Source organism: Xenopus tropicalis, chromosome 6, assembly GCF_000004195.4.
Source record: "Xenopus tropicalis strain Nigerian chromosome 6, UCB_Xtro_10.0, whole genome shotgun sequence".
In the NCBI taxonomy this organism is placed as follows: Eukaryota; Metazoa; Chordata; class Amphibia; order Anura; family Pipidae; genus Xenopus; species Xenopus tropicalis.
In genome coordinates, this window is record NC_030682.2 from 147,638,163 (window position 1) to 147,658,531 (window position 20,369).

The 20,369-nt window shown below is 46.6% G+C and overlaps 1 protein-coding gene across 1 annotated transcript in view; it reads right to left on the reverse strand.

The window, feature by feature from the left end:
• tsnare1 (t-SNARE domain containing 1) overlaps nt 1–20,369 on the reverse strand; it is a gene marked incomplete at its 5' end in the record, with an annotated part of 149,016 nt that overhangs the window by 79,475 nt on the left and 49,172 nt on the right. Inside the window, 4 exon segments of the mRNA NM_001112923.1 lie at nt 1,182–1,235; nt 2,074–2,148; nt 2,701–2,791; nt 19,322–19,391. Coding sequence (NP_001106394.1) covers nt 1,182–1,235; nt 2,074–2,148; nt 2,701–2,791; nt 19,322–19,391 — 290 coding nt within the window.

Below are 20,369 nucleotides of genomic sequence, written 5' to 3' on the forward strand. Positions count from 1 at the left end.
CAGATCGGACGTTACATTACAGCCTATGGGGATCAGATATTGAAGGATCCCACAATTCTGCAGATATTGAAGGATCCCACAATTCTGCATGACAAGATCACATAATATCTGACCCACTCTGATCAATATCTGCCGTGGGTTTTAGCCCTAACTGCTTTCCATTCCTGCTGGGCTCCTACCACCCCCCAGAAACATAAAGGGCAAGTTAACTACCAGGTGGGGCAGGTGTCACATAGGGGAGGGGGGCATGAAACAATTAACTTCGGCACACACAGAATCCACTAATTTAGGATCTGGCTGAATCTTTCTCAAAGGATTCAGGGTTCGGCCAGATCTGTGCTTCGTAAGCGGTGAAAAATGTTCGACTTCCGCGTTTGTGTGACCAAAAATGATGTGATGTTAAGGATTGGGATTCGGTTCGGCCAGAGTCATGGATCCGGCAAAACCCGAATCCTTTCATAAAGGCCAAATCCCAAAGCGAATCCTGGATTCAGTGCATCCCTAATTTAAAGCACCAACAACATCACTGCTCCTCCTTAGAGCAAAGACACACAGAGCTACTTAGTAGCAGCTACTTGTCACGTATACTAAACGCCAGAAAATGCCCTGCCATTGACAATACTGAGAATTGCCTCTGCTAATACACATAGAGCAATTATCAGTAAATGATCAGCATTGTCTGTTTTAGTAGCTGCTACTAGTAGCTCCGTGTGTCTTCACCCTTAAATGTACTTGAGGAAGGTGCTTATTTTGCTTCTGCCTAGTTCCAAGCCTTGTCCGTGAAAATGCTGACCCTTCTTCCTTACCAAGACAGACAACCCCTACCTCTTCCCCCATTATTTTATTTGTATTATTATTTTTTTATTAATATTGACAGAACAGTAACAAGGAACAGTGGGCCAAACAAATGGATACTGGAGGTAGAGAGGCTACTAGAGTATGTGGGTAGAGAAAGTGCCAAAAGCTAAGGTTTGCCCAGGCAGGACCGGAGAGAAGCCGGTGAGGCAGAGGGGTTTACGTTGGACCCAAGGACGCTGGAATAACAGGATACCTATGAGACAGCTGAGCTGGTTAAAAGGTCTTGTTTATGGCCCTCTGTGTAAGTAAACTTAGAATTATAAATTAAAATATGTTTTTTGGAGATTGACAAATAAAAGAAATCCCACGTGCCAAGCACTTACCTTTATAGATTTCTGGTCGGCAGACAGCAGTGACTTGGACTTCTCTGCAATTTTCTGTGGGGAGAAGAGAGCATGTTACACTGATGGAATAGGGCACATTAACCCAACCTAACTGTACAAGATCCACAGCATTTGCCTTGTCATAATAAAGAATCAATGCAGCCCATGAAAAGCACAACACTGGATAGAATACTGGAGTTCTGCATAGATCAGAGCTTTATTTATCTGTTCATTTCTATTTACTCATGAAAATGGCAAGGTTACAGGGTTACAACATCCAAAATCTCTAGTAAGTCAGTGCCCCCAGTGGCCAATTTATTGGGGGTACAACATGGCCTTCCAGTATAAACCTACATTTTAAAGAAAAATAAAACCTATTGTCATCAGTTAGATGCTCTGTCGCAGCAATCTGATCAATCCAATATGGCCCACTCTGAGGCGGCCGTCGGCACCATGACCCCATCAACACGCCAATGCATTCCTCGTCCCAATAGGATTTTTGGATCTGACAGATATTAGTCAGGCAGGCCCGTCTGAGGGTCCCATACATGGACTGATAAACGGCTGCTGTTATTTACCAGCAAGGAGAGTAAAGGCCAAGATGGAACAAGAAGGACTCATGAACAAAAAGAGAATGAATACAAATCTAGCCTGTGAATGAATGGGGATCCCGGATCCCCCTCACCTTTAGAATAAGGAGTTTTGTAGAATAAAGAAAAACAAATAATTACAGACAGATAGCTTTGAGTGGCTACAGATAATATAAGGCATTCAATAAAGATATGAAATGTATTTTTAATGGAGTTTCTTTCTGATTTAGTGAACTCCATGGGATCAGAGAGGCTGGCACAGGGCACAGAGAGGAGTGAGCCAAGGGAAGGTTGACCCGTACCTTCTGCACGACTCCGTAGCGCTGGATTATATCGGATAACTGGCTTCTCAGTCTATCCAGCTGAAGGCGATCCTGCTGCAGAACAAACACACACAGCTCTGTGTTATTACTTGCCAATGATTCCAGCCAGTCTATAAGCTGCACTACCTGCACCCATCTCCTTACTAGTGACAGCCTGCACCCATCTCCTTACTAGTGACAGACTGCACCCATCTCCTTACTAGTGACAGACTGCACCCATCTCCTTACTAGTGACAGCCTGCTCCCACCTCCTTACTAGTGACAGCCTGCACCCACCTCCTTACTAGTGACAGCCTGCACCCATCTCCTTACTAGTGACAGTCTGCACCCATCTCCTTACTAGTGACAGCCTGCACCTATCTCCTTATTAGTGATAGCCTGCACCCACCTCCTTACTAGTGACAGCCTGCACCTATCTCCTTATTAGTGATAGATACATAGAGACGAGCTTCATACAGGGACAGACTTGCAGGATTCCTATGCACCACGCTCATTTCTACATGAAACTGCTGGTATAACTTTCTACCCTATATAAGAATGTGTTCTAAACAGAGAATTCTGCGTTGGCGAGTGCACCAGAACAACGAGACAAACTGCTGCACTCACCCGAGAGGAACCACGAACAAACTCGGAGAGTTGCCGAATGGATTTGGTGCTGGAAGTGATAGTGTTGTTGGTTTCTTGCTGAGTGAAATGGCTGTAAAATAAGAAGAGAACCAATTAAAGCACTGCCCAATGAATATTCCCTAGAAAATCAGCCAAAAATCAGTGATCAGTAATGGCTCCCTGTGCCCCCCAATTCCATTCAATGCAATGACCTTAAAAACTATGGATAATAAACAGAAAGGAGTAAAAAATAAAATAACCCAAAGGTTATTTCCCCTTTATAGCCTTCATGGTAGCATGGCAAGGATAGAAATATTACACACACACACACACACAATATACGTAACTGCAGGTTTATCCCATATAGAGTGCTGCTGTGTTTGCCCCAATTATTAAGAAGCATCATCCAAAGCCTCCAACTGGGTTTCCCATACAATTCCCAATTTCAGGCAGCTTTGTATCCCTTAGCAACAGGGCTTCTATGGGGGGGGGGGGGGGAGACAAGGGGAATTGCTGTCTGGGGCCTCATGGCAGAGGGGGTAAAAGTGCAACTTGCAGGTTGTGAAGGAGGAGGGGTTAATAGGAAGTGGGCAGGGCAGGGGTGGATGAGAGGTGTGGCTATAGCAGGGGTCCCATTCCCTTTGCTGGCAGGGCCCTCTGCCCAGGGGTGCAGGGGTATAACCATAAACCATTTTCCATAGCACTGCAGATAGAGGGGACCGCTAGTGGATGAGCTGGGGAGCCCTATCATTGATAAGCAACGAGGGGGATTTATTTCCCCTTTAAATAAATCCATTTCTAAACTAAGTCCAGAAAACAGAAGGTGGGGGGAGGCTGTGGCCCCAAGTGTAATGGTGCCAGTATTGGCAGACTTGTGCTCCAGCAGATGGGCAAGCCCCGGGGCTACTCACAGCCCTGACAGGTGCCTGACACACTATGTTACATGGCAGCCGATGCCCTGCATTCATGTGGCACAGGGGAGATGCTGGGTGACAAGCCCTGTATATTCTGCCGCCGTATCTATAGGAACAGAACCCACCCAGCAGGGGCAGATACCAAGCTACCCCCATGCATGTAGGATATAGAGTGGCACAAGCAGTGTCCCTAGAGTGCTGTCTAATACACATAGGGACCCCCACCTACTGGCCCCCCTGAGCCCGCTCACTTACACACATTACTTATTATCATGTCCCCTAGCGCCAGCTGTACAGAGGGGCTGCTATAATCATATACCCAATAAACAGAAAGTACCACCCCACCTTCTTTTATACCCCCAAAATAATGTGTATTTGCTGTTATAGAGCCCAAAGCATTTGCACATTTAGCTGCTGTATGTGCCTCCCAATGACAGGACTTATTGCACTTAAATGTTAATCTCCTAGAAAGGGAAAAGCGCGGCATTAGCCCGTAATAGAAACGGATGCGGATGCCCCCCAAAAGACCACTTAAAGTGGCGCCTCCCTGAAAGCAGCAACAGAAAGCTCATTAAAAAGAAATAAGGGAAGGAAATTCACATTGTTCAGCAAGTTCCCTTCATTTAATAAACAGGAGTCAAAAGAGATTTCATTATGGTAATTATTAGTGCCCCCCTGTGCCAGCGCCTCGCCGGGGCTGAGAGCTTAATTACAGAGAGGTATAGCGGGGGGACTGCGAGAGCGCTCGCCCGTAGCCGCTAAATAGAGAGCAGTGCGCGGCCCAGACAAGGAATTATGTGCACATTCAGACAGGCTGGAAGGGAAGCGCCGGGCAAATTGCAGCAATTGCACCGGGCACAGCGCACCAATGTGGCAAAGGGCACCCATCCGCCTGTGGCTTTGGGGAAATGCTGGAAGCTGAAGGTTTATGGGAAGAGCCACACTGGCTACCGAGTGAATGTGCCAAAGCTGCCCCCGCTAAAGCCGCAGCCGGCTCTCATACGAGCAGAACCATGCCAGTCTGTGCCCGGTAGCTAATCCCTGCCTGCCTGCCATGGCACTGTATCTCACAGAGACCCCCGTAGCTGTTCCCCCTCTGGCCTGTTGGTGGCGCTGACAGATCTGCAGACAGAAGCTGAAGTTACAGATGGATGAGTCAGCTGGAATCTGTAGGGATGTTTCTGTGGCAACCGGCGCAGGTATTGTCAGCAACCGCTGGCACCCATTGGCTGCACCCCGGCACCCATACACCGCTCCTTTATCTGCCACAACATCCCTCACACACTGATACACACACTGACACAAACTAAAGCACTAAAGCGCAGATTTGTTTATTTTGGATTCTTGCTGACTGCACATTTCTGTGCAACTCGGCTGCTTTTCTTCCCAGAATGAGAGACGGCACTAATGTTGTGTGCACAACCTGTGTTTGATATTACAGAGAGAGGATCCATTATCCACAGAACCTGTTGCCCAGAAAGCTGTGCAGTGTAGCAAAGGAAAGGGCTGAATTATCAGTACTAAGTCTTATTAGTGAGGAACAGCAGGAGTTAAACAGGGCCCTATGGGTAACTGTATGTATAGGGGGTACAGCGCAGGTAGTGCCCCCCCTAATACTCCCCTACTGGCTGGGAAAGGAATGGCTGAGCTATCAGTACAAAGTCTTATTGGTGAGGAACGCTGGGAGTTAAACAGGGCACTATGGGAAAAGTAGTCCCCGCTTATAATTGCAACAATAACACTTTGTACTGATAGCTCAGCCATTCCTTTCCCAGCCAGTAGTATTAGGGGGCACTACCTGCACTATACCCCCTATACACACAGCTACTAGGCCTGATATTGTGCCAGAGGGCCCGAGTAACCCAGAATAGACGGAACCCTACAGTTCGGGCACATAGGTACATTTGTGGCAGCCGCACAGATACTACAGTACACTGCTTCTACTTCTAACGTCGTTACCCACGTGGGCCAATCAGCTTACTGCGTCACATCAATGTGCCCCCCTGTACAACAGCACTGCCCAACCTGCCCGACTAAAATCTGGCCAATTTCTGGACACCTTTACGCTTAGTTTTGGTATCTTGTAGAATGGCCAATTCTAAGCAAATTTTTAATTGGTCTTCATTTATTTGTTTTTATAGTTTTTTAATTATTTGCCTTCTTTTAACTCTTTGCAGCTTTTAAATGGGGGTCACTGACCCCGGGAGCCAAACCCTATTGCTCTTGCTCTGTGAGGCTCCAGTTTTATTGTTATTGTTACTTTATACAGCTTATTTTTCTATTCAGCCCCACTCCTATTCATATACCAGTCTCTCATTCAAACCACAGCCTGGTTGCTAAGGTCATTCTAACCCAATCAGAACTGTCATGTTTGGGCTCAGTGTGTCACATGGTGCCCCCTATAGGTACAGTTGGGCCAGCTGGACCCCCCCAGTGTAGGACCCCCAGTGCCAGGAGCACAGGAATAAAGTGGGTGGGAAGATTGCCCGTTACACTGAGGCTGTGGCTTTGTTTTTTTATGAGCGCAATAATCCAATAAAGCAGGAGACAAGATCCACTCATTTTCTTTTAATAAGCATATAAAAAGCTGGTTTAATTTCCAGAGTCTCTTCCAATCAGCGCGGCGCTGACCCAGACTCACAAATAAACCCTCCCTTGCTCTCCAGGATATTGCTTTGCTGGCAGTGCAGGCAAATAGCAGAGAGACAGGCGCAGGGCTGGTCATTCCCATTCAGCACTGAGGCTTTAAAGGCAAAGTACGCCTTTCTACTCCCTGATTGTGTGGCAGCAAAATGCACACCAAGCTCCGGGCAATTATGGGTACCTAGGGCTACGCGCGGGGCAGTAAGGGAGGCCGGTGGGCTAGAGGCAGAGAAGTCCCTAAGCAATGAAACGAGACACGCAGAACTACATCCCACAACACTGGGAACTCACCCAAATGAGTTGAGCACAAGCTGTCAGTTATCAGTCACACAGATTGGATTGAAGGCTGGTGGGTCCAGTCCAAAACGTGGGGGAACCGGCAGCGGCTGGAAAGCATCCCTGGCACTTGGCTCATGTTTGGGGTTCAGTTTCTATATCCAATCTGTATACGCGGCTCTGCACCCCAGGACCTGCATCGCTTCACAGTCCAGAAGGGAAAGCGCCCCAACAATCCTCATCTTATTCAGTGTTTGCTAACTATTATTCCTATAGGCTCTACTGCAGGGTGGGACTGGCAATCTGTAGCGCAATACTGATTATTGATGAACAAATAGGGAAAGAACACATTCATGCCCTCACTGTAACTATTATAGGGGTGGCACCATTATTGCCCTACTCTGGGGCACAGGGTGGCACCATTATTGCCCTACTCTGGGGCACAAGGTGGCACCATTATTGCCCTACTCTGGGGCACAAGGTGGCACTGGTATTGCCCTACTCTGGGGCAAAGGGTGGCACTGGTATTGCCCTACTCTGGGGCACAGGGTGGCACTGGTATTGCCCTACTCTGGGGCATGGAACGGCACGATTATTGTCCTACTCTGGGGCACGGAGCGGCATGATTATTGTCCAACTTTGGGGCCCAGGGTGGCACAGTTAATGCCCTACTCTGGGGCACAGGGTGGCAGTGTTATTGCTCTACTTTGGGGCAAAGGGTGACTCTATTGCTTTCTATTCTTAGTTCCACTTGTGCAGGGAAAGGATTTGCCCTAAAACAGTAACACATGATTCCTGGGATATAAAACAAGAATAAAATTCAATATATTTAATTTGTCCCATCGGGCAGGTGTTTGGCCATTCCATACAGCGCAAAGCATCTATACACACTGCCCATCTCTGCGCAATAGATACAAATGATCTAATAGGCAAAGCAGGAGGATGACTCAATGCAGATAAGTACTCTTCAAAATTCCCTCTAAAATCAATGAGTGAGCAGCATGAAGCCTAAAAGCAATTAATTACACTGTCTTGTTATCCAATGTATAATGCTGGGGCCTCTTGTTTTATGTAGCAAACAGTCTGTGGTTATAATCAGCCAGTGATATCCAAATGGGCACCAATATGTTAACCATAGACCCTGGTGTTAGAAAGGTACTCAGCCTATTGGGTGTCATTCTGAAATTATTTCTATTTCATATTGTCTAGAATGCTCTGTTATACAGATAGCTAGAATCTCAGCCATAAAGCAGGGCAGGACTGCTGCTTACAATGGGGGGGGGATCAGATAGGATCTGTGCCACTGTGACAGAATGCTCTGTTATACAGATAGCTAGAATCTCAGCCATAAAGCAGGGCAGGACTGCTGCTTACAATGGGGGGATCAGATAGGATCTGTGCCACTGTGACAGAATGCTCTGTTATACAGATAGCTAGAATCTCAGCCATAAAGCAGGGCAGGACTGCTGCTTACAATGGGGGGGGGTCAGATAGGATCTGTGCCACTGTGACAGAATGCTCTGTTATACAGATAGCTAGAATCTCAGCCATAAAGCAGGGCAGGACTGCTGCTTACAATGGGGGGGGGTCAGATAGGATCTGTGCCACTGTGACAGAATGCTCTGTTATACAGATAGCTAGAATCTCAGCCATAAAGCAGGGCAGGACTGCTGCTTACAATGGGGGGATCAGATAGGATCTGTGCCACTGTGACAGAATGCTCTGTTATACAGATAGCTAGAATCTCAGCCATAAAGCAGGGCAGGACTGCTGCTTACAATGGGGGGATCAGATAGGATCTGTGCCACTGTGACAGAATGCTCTGTTATACAGATAGCTAGAATCTCAGCCATAAAGCAGGGCAGGACTGCTGCTTACAATGGGGGGATCAGATAGGATCTGTGCCACTGTGACAGAATGCTCTGTTATACAGATAGCTAGAATCTCAGCCATAAAGCAGGGCAGGACTGCTGCTTACAATGGGGGGATCAGATAGGATCTGTGCCACTGTGACAGAATGCTCTGTTATACAGATAGCTAGAATCTCAGCCATAAAGCAGGGCAGGACTGCTGCTTACAATGGGGGGGGATCAGATAGGATCTGTGCCACTGTGACAGAATGCTCTGTTATACTGATAGCTAGAATCTCAGCCATAAAGCAGGGCAGGACTGCTGCTTACAATGGGGGGATCAGATAGGATCTGTGCCACTGTGACAGAATGCTCTGTTATACAGATAGCTAGAATCTCAGCCATAAAGCAGGGCAGGACTGCTGCTTACAATGGGGGGATCAGATAGGATCTGTGCCACTGTGACAGAATGCTCTGTTATACAGATAGCTAGAATCTCAGCCATAAAGCAGGGCAGGACTGCTGCTTACAATGGGGGGGGGATCAGATAGGATCTGTGCCACTGTGACAGAATGCTCTGTTATACAGATAGCTAGAATCTCAGCCATAAAGCAGGGCAGGACTGCTGCTTACAATGGGGGGGGGATCAGATAGGATCTGTGCCACTGTGACAGAATGCTCTGTTATACAGATAGCTAGAATCTCAGCCATAAAGCAGGGCAGAAGTACTGATCTGAGTACCATAACTTCCATTAAAATAATGTGAACATTATTTAAACCCAACAGGATTGTTCTGCCCCTAATATGGATTCATGCCGCTTACTAAGGATCAAGTACAAGGTATTGTTTTGTTATTACAGGGAGAAAAAAAGGAAATCATCTTCAAATCAAAATTTAAATTACTGCTTAAAATGGAGTCTATTCGTAATTCGGAGCTTTGTGGTTAACAAGTTTCTGGATAAGGAATTGTATCTGTATCTGGAATTATCCCAGTTCACCTTCTATTGTTTTCCGCAGCCATAACGACGTGACTGTCATTACTGCTCAAGTGATGTTAGTGGGTATCCATGGCAACGCCATTCCCACACACACACACAACTGCCATTTATTTTAATGGAAGATTTCACTGCCGGCAAAGCTATGAGAGGTGGCACAAAGGGCAACCCATCACCCTGTGTGCCATTGCCCAAAGGGGCAGCACGTGATTTGTCATTGGTGTAAATAGCACATTGAGCAACTAGCAACTTTCACTTTCAGCCTCCACATTTGCCCTCGATCAGGCAAACCCAGTTGTTACCCTGCGTGTGGGTAAAATTGCTAAAATATGCACTGCCATCTGCTGGTTGGAGGATAAAACTGTCGGCTGGAGGGGTATAAAGTTACCACCATTGGACCCCGGGGAAGGGGAAACAAGTCCTTTGGGGTGACTTCTCCATCTGGCAGTTTATTGGAATGTCAATGGGCTGTTTCCAAGGTTTGGGGCCCCTGGTTCCAGTTAAACTTTAAGGCTACATGATCCAATGACATTCCTAGCAATTCCGTGCTTCCTATTTTGTGCAACAGTTTGGGGGGTCCTATCCTGTCTCAGTACAATAATGCCCCCCAAGGTACAAAGCCAGCTCCTACAGAATGGGTGGCTGAGATGCGATCAACCTGACTGCACAGAACCCCTAACCTCAACCCAACTGAACCCCTGTGGGATGGAACCCCGACTGTGAGCCTGATCCCCAACATCACTGCCCAACCTCACTAATGCCCTTGTGGCTGAATGGGAGCAACTCCCAGCAACACTGTTCCAACATCTAGTGGGAACCTTCCCAGAAGGGTAGGGGCAGTTATAGCAGCAAAGGGAGGGGCAACCCAACTGACCCCCTGTGGGATGGAACCCCGACTGTGAGCCTGATCCCCAACATCACTGCCCAACCTCACTAATGCCCTTGTGGCTGAATGGGAGCAACTCCCAGCAACACTGTTCCAACATCTAGTGGGAACCTTCCCAGAAGGGTAGGGGCAGTTATAGCAGCAAGGGGAGGGGCAACCCAACTGAACCCCTGTGGGATGGAACCCCGACTGTGAGCCTGATCCCCAACATCACTGCCCAACCTCACTAATGCTCTTGTGGCTGAATGGGAGCAACTCCCAGCAACACTGTTCCAACATCTAGTGGGAACCTTCCCAGAAGGGTAGGGGCAGTTATAGCAGCAAAGGGAGGGGCAACCCAACTGACCCCCTGTGGGATGGAACCCCGACTGTGAGCCTGATCCCCAACATCACTGCCCAACCTCACTAATGCTCTTGTGGCTGAATGGGAGCAACTCCCAGCAACACTGTTCCAACATCTAGTGGGAAAGTTCCCAGAAGGGCAGGGGCAGTTATAGCAGCGAAGGGAGGGGCAACCCAACTGACCCCCTGTGGGATGGAACCCCGACTGTGAGCCTGATCCCCAACATCACTGCCCAACCTCACTAATGCTCTTGTGACTGAATGGGAGCAACTCCCAGCAACACTGTTCCACCATCTAGTGGGAACCTTCCCAGAAGAGTTTCATATCTGTACAATCATTGCCAAGGTGTAAAAGACCAACACTAATATGGATTTCTTTCTAAATATCCATCTTTCGCTCCCGGTTCTGTACGGCCCATGTTCATACCGTCGCCACACGTAATTATGAAACATATCTGTAAGGAAACGAGCGTTTGGGCTGCGGATAAAGCAGCCAGATGGCGTCTCTTTGTCCCTGGGTTTAAACACGGAAGCGAAGATTTACTCAACATTAAGACAACACAAAACAAGAAGAAAACACAGAAGGCATCGCTGTGTCGGCCTGAGGGGGGACAGCACTGCTGTCAGGAGAGAGGTTTTGGGGATTTTTAGGAATTGCATTGTGGGTAAGCGCCTTTAGTGCTGGCACCCCCTGACTGTTTCAATGCTCTGCATAGTGCTATGTGCAGTAATGAAGTAGCCCCTGGAGGGGGTATAGAGGTGACTATACCTGCCGGCAGCCTCCCCCCCCCACATAACTGGGTGAGTGTAATACAGGAAAGGGCTGTATACAGTGTATAAAGGGGAAGGGGTACAGTCACTAGGCTTTTATTAAGATTCTGTAGAAATCCCAAGCTGGGGGGCCAAGCCTTTTGTTCCCACACAGGGGGGCCGCTATACACAGCTATGAGACACGCCAGCGTGCTGACGAGACAGTGACATGCTGCGAGTGGGAGAATAATTGCACTGAGTAACAATGGGAGTCATCGGGCGCTCCTGGGGAGCCTCATTGCACTCAGTGACTAATATGGTGCTCTTATATGTAATAGCAAGCCATTGCCTCAGATGCACAAATAAACACTTCTTTATTATCATGGGTTAACTTTGCCTTGAAACACACAGCAGAGTGTGTCCCGGGCATTCAGCCGTTGGGTTGGGCGCTCATACAGACACATGCATAGGAATAGGGTGGGCAGCACCCACTTCAGTTCGATTCCAACCTACAGCAGGATTGTAGGTATGTACCCCCCATGTCTCTGGGTATTTCAGTTTCCCAACAGGCAAACTAATTGTCCCCTGATGTGTGTGAATGTGTCTAGATTGTAAGCTCCACTGCGTCAGAGTGATGGATAAGCAATCCTAGCGTGGGCATGGGACGTGTGATCCAAGTGTGAGTTGAGTAAGTGAGTGTTTGTGCATAAGTGTGTGGGGGGGATCACAGACAAGGGGCCACTGAGGCATGGCTTGATGTTCTAACGCTGCATAATGTGTCGCCACTGAATAAAGGGAATGAAAATGACGGAACATTATTTCTATGGAGCCATATGACTATGACAAGTTGCTGATAATGTCTTAAAGGGAGAGCAGCATTTCCCCTATTCCCCATGAATGTGTCACTATGCCTTATATATAGCTGTGTATAGTATTGATCTACTGTGCCCCCTGCCCATCTCGGCGTCAGCAGCTGACATCAGCCTTATGTCCCTATAGGCTAGTGCATTAATCCTCCCCAAGCCCAAAAGCCCCCTGCATAGGAAGCCCCACAGCACAGGTCCATATCAGTGATGAACCCAAAGCTGCACCCTGCAGCAATCCATTAAGGCTCCTTTGCATAGTTACTTGAACCTTTTACAAGCCTTTGGTTTCCCTTTAAATCTCCCCACCCCAATGAAACCTGGTCTCCCGTGTATGAATTGAACTAGTAAGGAGAATGAACACATGTAGCAATTATAATAATAATAATAATAAACCCAAATGTGCCCATAGAGTTGAGCTAGTAACAATAAAGGGCAAGTCTTCCTGAACCCCACTAACACCCCAGTTTGGCACTGAATGACAAAGTGGATAAGTGAGACTGTAGTACCCCTAATAAGCCAACAAACGACTGTAGTAAAAGCACATTGCCTGTGCCTTATAGAGAAAGGACTGATATAATAAGCACAGAACAAGGTGGGATTTATTGGCTGTAACCTTGCCTGTGGGAATGAGCCTCCGACTTACTGTGCTTCTACCCCTTCTATCAGTGACTTTCCAACACACAACAGGTTGCTCTCCTTGCTGATTAAGGTCATTAAAGTGATACTGATGATAAAATTCTTGAGTTTAATTGTCTAGACCTTTAGTCACATGACTAGAGATTCTGATACTACAGATTTGGATTCTGAATGGCAGAACACTTAGCATTTGGCCTCATATTCTGGATTCCCAGAATAACTTATTGCAAGTGTATCTTGTATTTATTCTTATACTTTGTATTTATCTATTATTATCTTAATAACCCCGTTTGTATTGATGTATTCTACTGTACAGCACTGCGTATATTAAGTAGCACTTTATAAATAAAGATATACATACAGTGGTGTGAAAAACTATTTGCCCCCTTCCTGATTTCTTATTCTTTTGCATGTTTGTCACATTTAAATGTTTCTGCTCATCAAAAACCGTTAACTATTAGTCAAAGATAACATAATTGAACACAAAATGCAGTTTTTAAATGAAGGTTTACGTTATTAAGGGAGAAAAAAAACTCCAAATCTACATGGCCCTGTGTGAAAAAGTGATTGCCCCCCTTGTTAAAAAATAACTTAACTGTGGTTTATCACACCTGAGTTCAATTTCTGTAGTCACCCCCAGGCCTGATTACTGCCACACCTGTTTCAATCAAGAAATCACTTAAATAGGAGCTACCTGACACAGAGAAGTAGACCAAAAGCACCTCAAAAGCTACACATCATGCCAAGATCCAAAGAAATTCAGGAACAAATGAGAACAAAAGTAATTGAGATCTATCAGTCTGGTAAAGGTTATAAAGCCATTTCTAAAGCTTTGGGACTCCAGCGAACCACAGTGAGAGCCATTATCCACAAATGGCAAAAACATGGAACAGTGGTGAACCTTCCCAGGAGTGGCCGGCCGACCAAAATTACCCCAAGAGCGCAGTGAAACTCATCCGAGAGGCCACAAAAGACCCCAGGACAACATCTAAAGAACTGCAGGCCTCACTTGACTCAATTAAGGTCAGTGTTCACGACTCCACCATAAGAAAGAGACTGGGCAAAAACGGCCTGCATGGCAGATTTCCAAGGCGCAAACCACTTTTAAGCAAAAAGAACATTAAGGCTCGTCTCAATTTTGCTAAAAAACATCTCAATGATTGCCAAGACTTTTGGGAAAATACCTTGTGGACCGACGAGACAAAAGTTGAACTTTTTGGAAGGTGCGTGTCCCGTTACATCTGGTGTAAAAGTAACACAGCATTTCAGAAAAAGAACATCATACCAACAGTAAAATATGGTGGTGGTAGTGTGATGGTCTGGGGTTGTTTTGCTGCTTCAGGACCTGGAAGGCTTGCTGTGATAGATGGAACCATGAATTCTACTGTCTACCAAAAAATCCTGAAGGAGAATGTCCGGCCATCTGTTCGTCAACTCAAGCTGAAGCGATCTTGGGTGCTGCAGCAGGACAATGACCCAAAACACACCAGCAAATCCACCTCTGAATGGCTGAAGAAAAACAAAATGAAGACTTTGGAGTGGCCTAGTCAAAGTCCTGACCTGAATCCTATTGAGATGTTGTGGCATGACCTTAAAAAGGCGGTTCATGCTAGAAAACCCTCAAATAAAGCTGAATTACAACAATTCTGCAAAGATGAGTGGGCCAAAATTCCTCCAGAGCGCTGTAAAAGACTCGTTGCAAGTTATCGCAAACGCTTGATTGCAGTTATTGCTGCTAAGGGTGGCCCAACCAGTTATTAGGTTCAGGGGGCAATTACTTTTTCACACAGGGCCATGTAGGTTTGGATTTTTTTTCTCCCTAAATAATAAAAACCCTCATTTAAAAACTGCATTTTGTGTTTACTTGTGTTATCTTTGACTAATAGTTAAATGTGTTTGATGATCAGAAACATTTTGTGTGACAAACATGCAAAAGAATAAGAAATCAGGAAGGGGGCAAATAGTTTTTCACACCACTGTACATACAATATCCCCATTCTTTAGCACTAGATGCACCTATAATGGAAAAGGAGCTTAAAGGTGGGCCCCCAAGTGATGTGATGTGCTCCAGTGGGGGGCAAACACTTATAGACCCATATCAATATGCAAAGCCAAATGATACCCTGACCTAAGAGCAGGTAATGAAAGGACAGCTATCACCATGCAGGCACGGCGTGGGCCCCACTCAGCACCCTTCTATGGACGAGTCTGTCCCTAAAGTGTCTCCCAGCGTGGCGGTGACAGTGACAGATGAAGCTGGGCGGCTAAGGAATTAGCGGCGGCACACAGGCTCTGAGTGCGCTACTTCTACTCATCAATCACAAGCCAGGAAAAGAACATGACACACCAAAATAAATATTATTCATTGTGATGATGAACCCACCGGGGTGCAGCTGTTCCCCCGCCAACAACTGCTCAGGGCAGGAGATATTTGGGAACAGCTGAGGGCTGCAGGCTAAAGCCCCCATGAAATACAATAAAGAGCCAGGATATTAAAGGGAAACTACACCCCCAGAATGAATACGTAACCAACACACTATTTATATTATGTTAAGTGGCCTATTAAAGAATCTCCCCAAACTGGAATATATATATCAGTAAATACTGCCCTTTTACATCCTTTCCCTTGAGCCGCCATTTAGTGCTGGGCTGTGTGCTCCCTCAGAGATCAGCTGACAGGAAGTGATGCAGCTCTAACTGTAACAGGAAGTAGTGTGGGAGCAAAAGGCAGAACTCTGCCCATTCATTGGCTGATGGGGCCTAGCATGTATGTGTGCCTTGGCTTGTTTGTGTGCACTGTGACTCCTATGATCCCAGGGGGCGGCCCTTAGTACATAAAATGGCAGTTTCCTATTTAGGATTACCCAATGGCACATACTGCTAAATAAGTATATTTATATGAAAATGGTTTATTTAGATGAAGCAGGGTTTTACATATGAGCTGTTTATGTGATATATTTGTATAGAGACCTACGTTGTTTGGGGGGGGGGGGTATAGATTTCTTTTAAGGTTCCCATTTCCATGGGGAAAGGGGGTGACCCTGTATGCCACAAAGCTCCAAGTGTCCAGAAGAAAAAAAAAAAGATGCCTTTACCCAGCTTGCTAGGGATTTGGCACTTCATAACTTCTGAGGAGTCCAAGGGGATGCCCATTTATCATCTCAAGCAGCGCTTTATCCATTACAGGACACTCATGGGTGCAAAGCCCTGTGCCCATGGGTGTAAAGGTGCAATAAAAGCGGTTGCTTGCGTCTGTTTGTGCCCCATGTGACCTACCTGCGCTACATAAATGAGAATATGCGATACTATTCTGATAACGGAAGGAGCGCGCATGGAATGAAACAATGCCACCCCCGCTCCCCATTATGACACATCCCTAGAAGTTTATTTATACATAAAGATAATTCCGACATGGAAGCCCTTTATTAATTTTTATAGCACCGACATCAAATAGCTTTCTATCCCCCCCCAGAAACGCTGATGGATGGAGTGAGAGGTTGGAAGCAGAGAAGTATTGGGGGTTTAATGAAGAGATGATGGCGGCAGGTATGGGCGCTGCCACGTGCCAGCTTGTTTAATTGAGGGTCGGGGCTTTCATCGTATCTCATGTAGATTCTTTCTGCCGCTTTGAGGGAGATTGAGGGGGAAGAGAATATTTCCATAAACGCTTTGACACATCATTTAGGCTTCTGCTAATATGTAAAGCCCTTCAAAGTAATACCTTGCATGCAAAGTGTGCGGCTGCGGGATTAGCGCGCTCTGCGGTCTCTGCTTATGCCTGCCGCTCTCTAATCCTGCCATGAAAGCGCCGCTTTAGAATGAGGAGAAAAAAAAGATAGGACCAGATTTGAATATTTACTTTCCATTGTGGTACAACTCTATTACCGCTTTGCTTGCCCGTCCCTATTGGCCGGAGCAGACTGGCATGTACGGCTGCCCGAGGGCTGGTAGAACTGCTCTATACGCAGGAATTGCATGATGGGATCATTAGAGGAATAAACAGCGGCCTCGGCGCAATAGGAATCGCTATGACAAACTCACCCCGAGGCAATAGGAATTATCTATAGCACAGCACCCCAGCTAGGCCCTTTAGAAAGGGAAAATGGGAGCTATCCAGGGGGGCATGTACGTGAGGGGGACGGAACCCTTTAGGGACAAAATGCTGAATGGCAATCACTGTAATGCGACGGTGCTGCATTTCCAAGGGAATTTCCCACATTCCCATTCTCTTTGCATTGGGGGCAAACACTTGAAATTGCCCAGTGTGCCATTCTACTTACTATGCATTGCCCCGGCCAGGCAAGGTAACCTGTGTGAGTGGGGCATAATGCTGCATCCCTCAGGGGCCCCTTTAACTGCAGGAAGAGACCAGACCAAGAGGCTGTTTTGAGTTGCCTTTGCTCAGTCTAAAGCACAAGGCTACGGTGTCCCATGGAGGACAAGGAGTCCTACTGACGCCTGAATTCCCAGGCCACTTGGTGGAAGGATCACCTTGTGGGAACACTGGCACAGCTGTCAAACTGGCAGAGGCCATGATGATGATGATGAGCACCGGGGTGGTCCCACTGCACAGGGAGCCCAATGGCAGGCCAAAGGCTACAAGGCAAACATATTTATAGAGAGGCCCTGAGGGAAGTGCACTGATTATTAGAACGCAATAAAGGGCTCACCCTATGCTTCATGGAGGGGGACTTGCTGCACAAAGCATTTTTTTTTTAGTTATCTGAAGGGTACAGCTGTCCCTAAATGCACCATACATATACCTACACATAGTTACATACACATACTGTACATACATACACACAGACCTACATGCAGATACCTACAAACCTACATATATACACACCTACTGTACATATATAAATATACCTACATACAAGCACATACCTACATATATACATATACTGTACAGACATACACATATATATTATACATACACTGTACATGATAAAACCATACAAAACCAAGTTTCATACAATTTTCAGACCATGTGAGGGCTCAGAATTATTGTATCCATAATTCTGTACCATGGTGATTGGTCGCTTAGTCGACTGGACAGGTTGGAAAATTTCAGTTGCATAAGGATAAAATCTACTGATATCCTCGTACGATTGGTGCCTGTAACTATTTCATGCTCAGAACCTCCTTCCATTGGTTACATTTAGGGCTTTATCCTACAATTTTAGCCTGAATGTGAGTTTCAGACCGTTGCATTTAAACCTACGACTGATATCCCAATGTTCGTCGGAAGACGACCCAAATCTGAAGGTATATGGCTGGCTTTAGCCCCACGCAATGCCTTGCAGCTTGTTCTCGCTACACATAAATAAAGATGGCTAATGGTCCCCTTATCTCGGCTGAACCTGAGCCATAAGCGGCTTTTCAGTTCCCTAGTGGGAGCAATTCCTTTCCCTCTTTTAAGGCACCAAAATAGAATGTTTTCCTAGAAATGTTATTACACTGCGACTGGCAGGGGGCATTAGAAAAAGTGGCAGTAGACAAGCCCCCCTGCCGGCTCAGCCCCGGTACTGATAGAGCCATCAAGCAATGACTTGAGCAGACAGAACATATGAAAGGGCACAGAGATAAGCCTGTGTGTCAGGGCGCCATACATCCCCCCGGGGGGCACCCATGCCTTACTGGTAGTCACTCATGCTCTATTGCAGATATGGGGGAAACTATTACCCTGGGGGGAGTAATGGGCCTGGAAACTTAGAAGATGAGAAGCAGCAAGACACTGGCTCCAAGCTGCCACATTCTAAATGCAAAAACCCCAGGACTGCTAACCCTGTGCCCCTGACTATGCTCCCAGCAGCGGATTCCCAGCACATACTCTGTGCTGCTGTCACTTACCTGCGCTTAGGGATCCACTCATGATATTGTAAATATACGGTATATTGTTTTTACATTACAAAGTTCATTAGTTATTCAGATTCACATTTCATGGCAGCATTGAAATCAGCGCAGTCTGCAACAGAATTGATTCATAATCAGCCCTGTAGCATCAGCTTCTATGACAGATGTGACTTTCTTCTTGATGATTTCCCACACACCCTAAGCTTAGCTTCCCAACAGCAGCCCACTGAGCATGTGTGGTGCCACTGACACATAAAAGATGGGGAGCTGCTTGGGGCAACTATGAAGGCTTGGTTTGTTACTGTTAAAGGGCTGTTACACTTCTGGGCAGTTTAGTATATCAAATGCAAAATTTTTTAGGGTTTAGTTCCCCTTTAAGAAATTACACAGCTAAATATAAAATTTTTGTTCAGAGATAAAGCAATGATGGATGGGACAGGCGCTCCCATATTTGAATATACATATTATCACCAGGACTTGGGGTTCAGCAAATGCATGAATGATAGGATTTAGTGCGCCCCATTAGATATATTGTATTCCTGCCATGTGATTGGTGAGATAGCAGCTCGGCACTGTGGGAGGAATAAAACAGAGGTGGGAAACTTACAGGCGATCCCTCAGCTCCTGCGTGTCACTAGCGGTCCCCAGGGAACGAAGGATTCTCTCCAAAGACTGCACTGTCAACAAAAGAGCGAGAGTGAACAACACACTGAAGGGCACAGAAAGCAATCTCGGGGTACAGCCTGGCATCATTTCATGGGGCATTTCCCTATCAGGCCCCATTCTGATTGGTGGCCTTGTGGGGAGAGCCCTACCATGCATTTCCTAGCTCTGTCGGGGGGGGGGGGGGGGTGGGGGGTGGGGGGGGGGTGGGTGTAACGTTTATTTTACTTCCATGTCACGTAATTTTAAAGGAGACATGTCATATAAAAATTAAGACTGTACCAGAGAATTATACTCCTCTAAATATAGAAGGATTGTGCTTAAAAAAGTTGTGTTTTGGACTGATTTATTGAGAAATTCCCTCAAAACCCTACTAGCCCCGCCCACCTGTTCCACTTCCTGCTGGCTCAATTCTCTGGATGTGCAGGGGGGGCGGCGGCACTGTAGGATAGGAACCAATCAGCAGCTAGGCAGACCTGATAGGGAACTGAAGCCTGCCTGTGCTTGTGTGACTGCAGGGCTGTGATTGGCTCTCCCCCTCCTACTGGGCTTCTGGCAGGGACCGTTAGGACACGCCCACCCCTCATGTGAAACCCAGACAGGGACCTGAGAGGATCTATAGGGAGCTCCAATAAAGGGGCCATTGTTACAGATAGGGTTAATGTTTAGCCCAAAGGGAAACCAGCACCGGATATTATTCATAATTGCCTACAGGGTTAGGGGTTTTCCCATTTATCCTATATGTCTCCTTATAGAGATACTGACAGTATCAGCATCATGTCAGTATCACTTTAAGAATTCGGGGCGAATCCAAATCTTGCCGAAATAGGCAGAATCTGGGCCAAATCCCGAACTGAATCCTGGATCTGGTACATCCCTAGAAATACTCTCTCTTTTACCAGCTCTGTATAACTGGTGTGTTTTCCCCCCACATTCACAATGGAACGGATGGAAATATACCATGGGGACTGGGTACAGCTGGAACCCAAAGC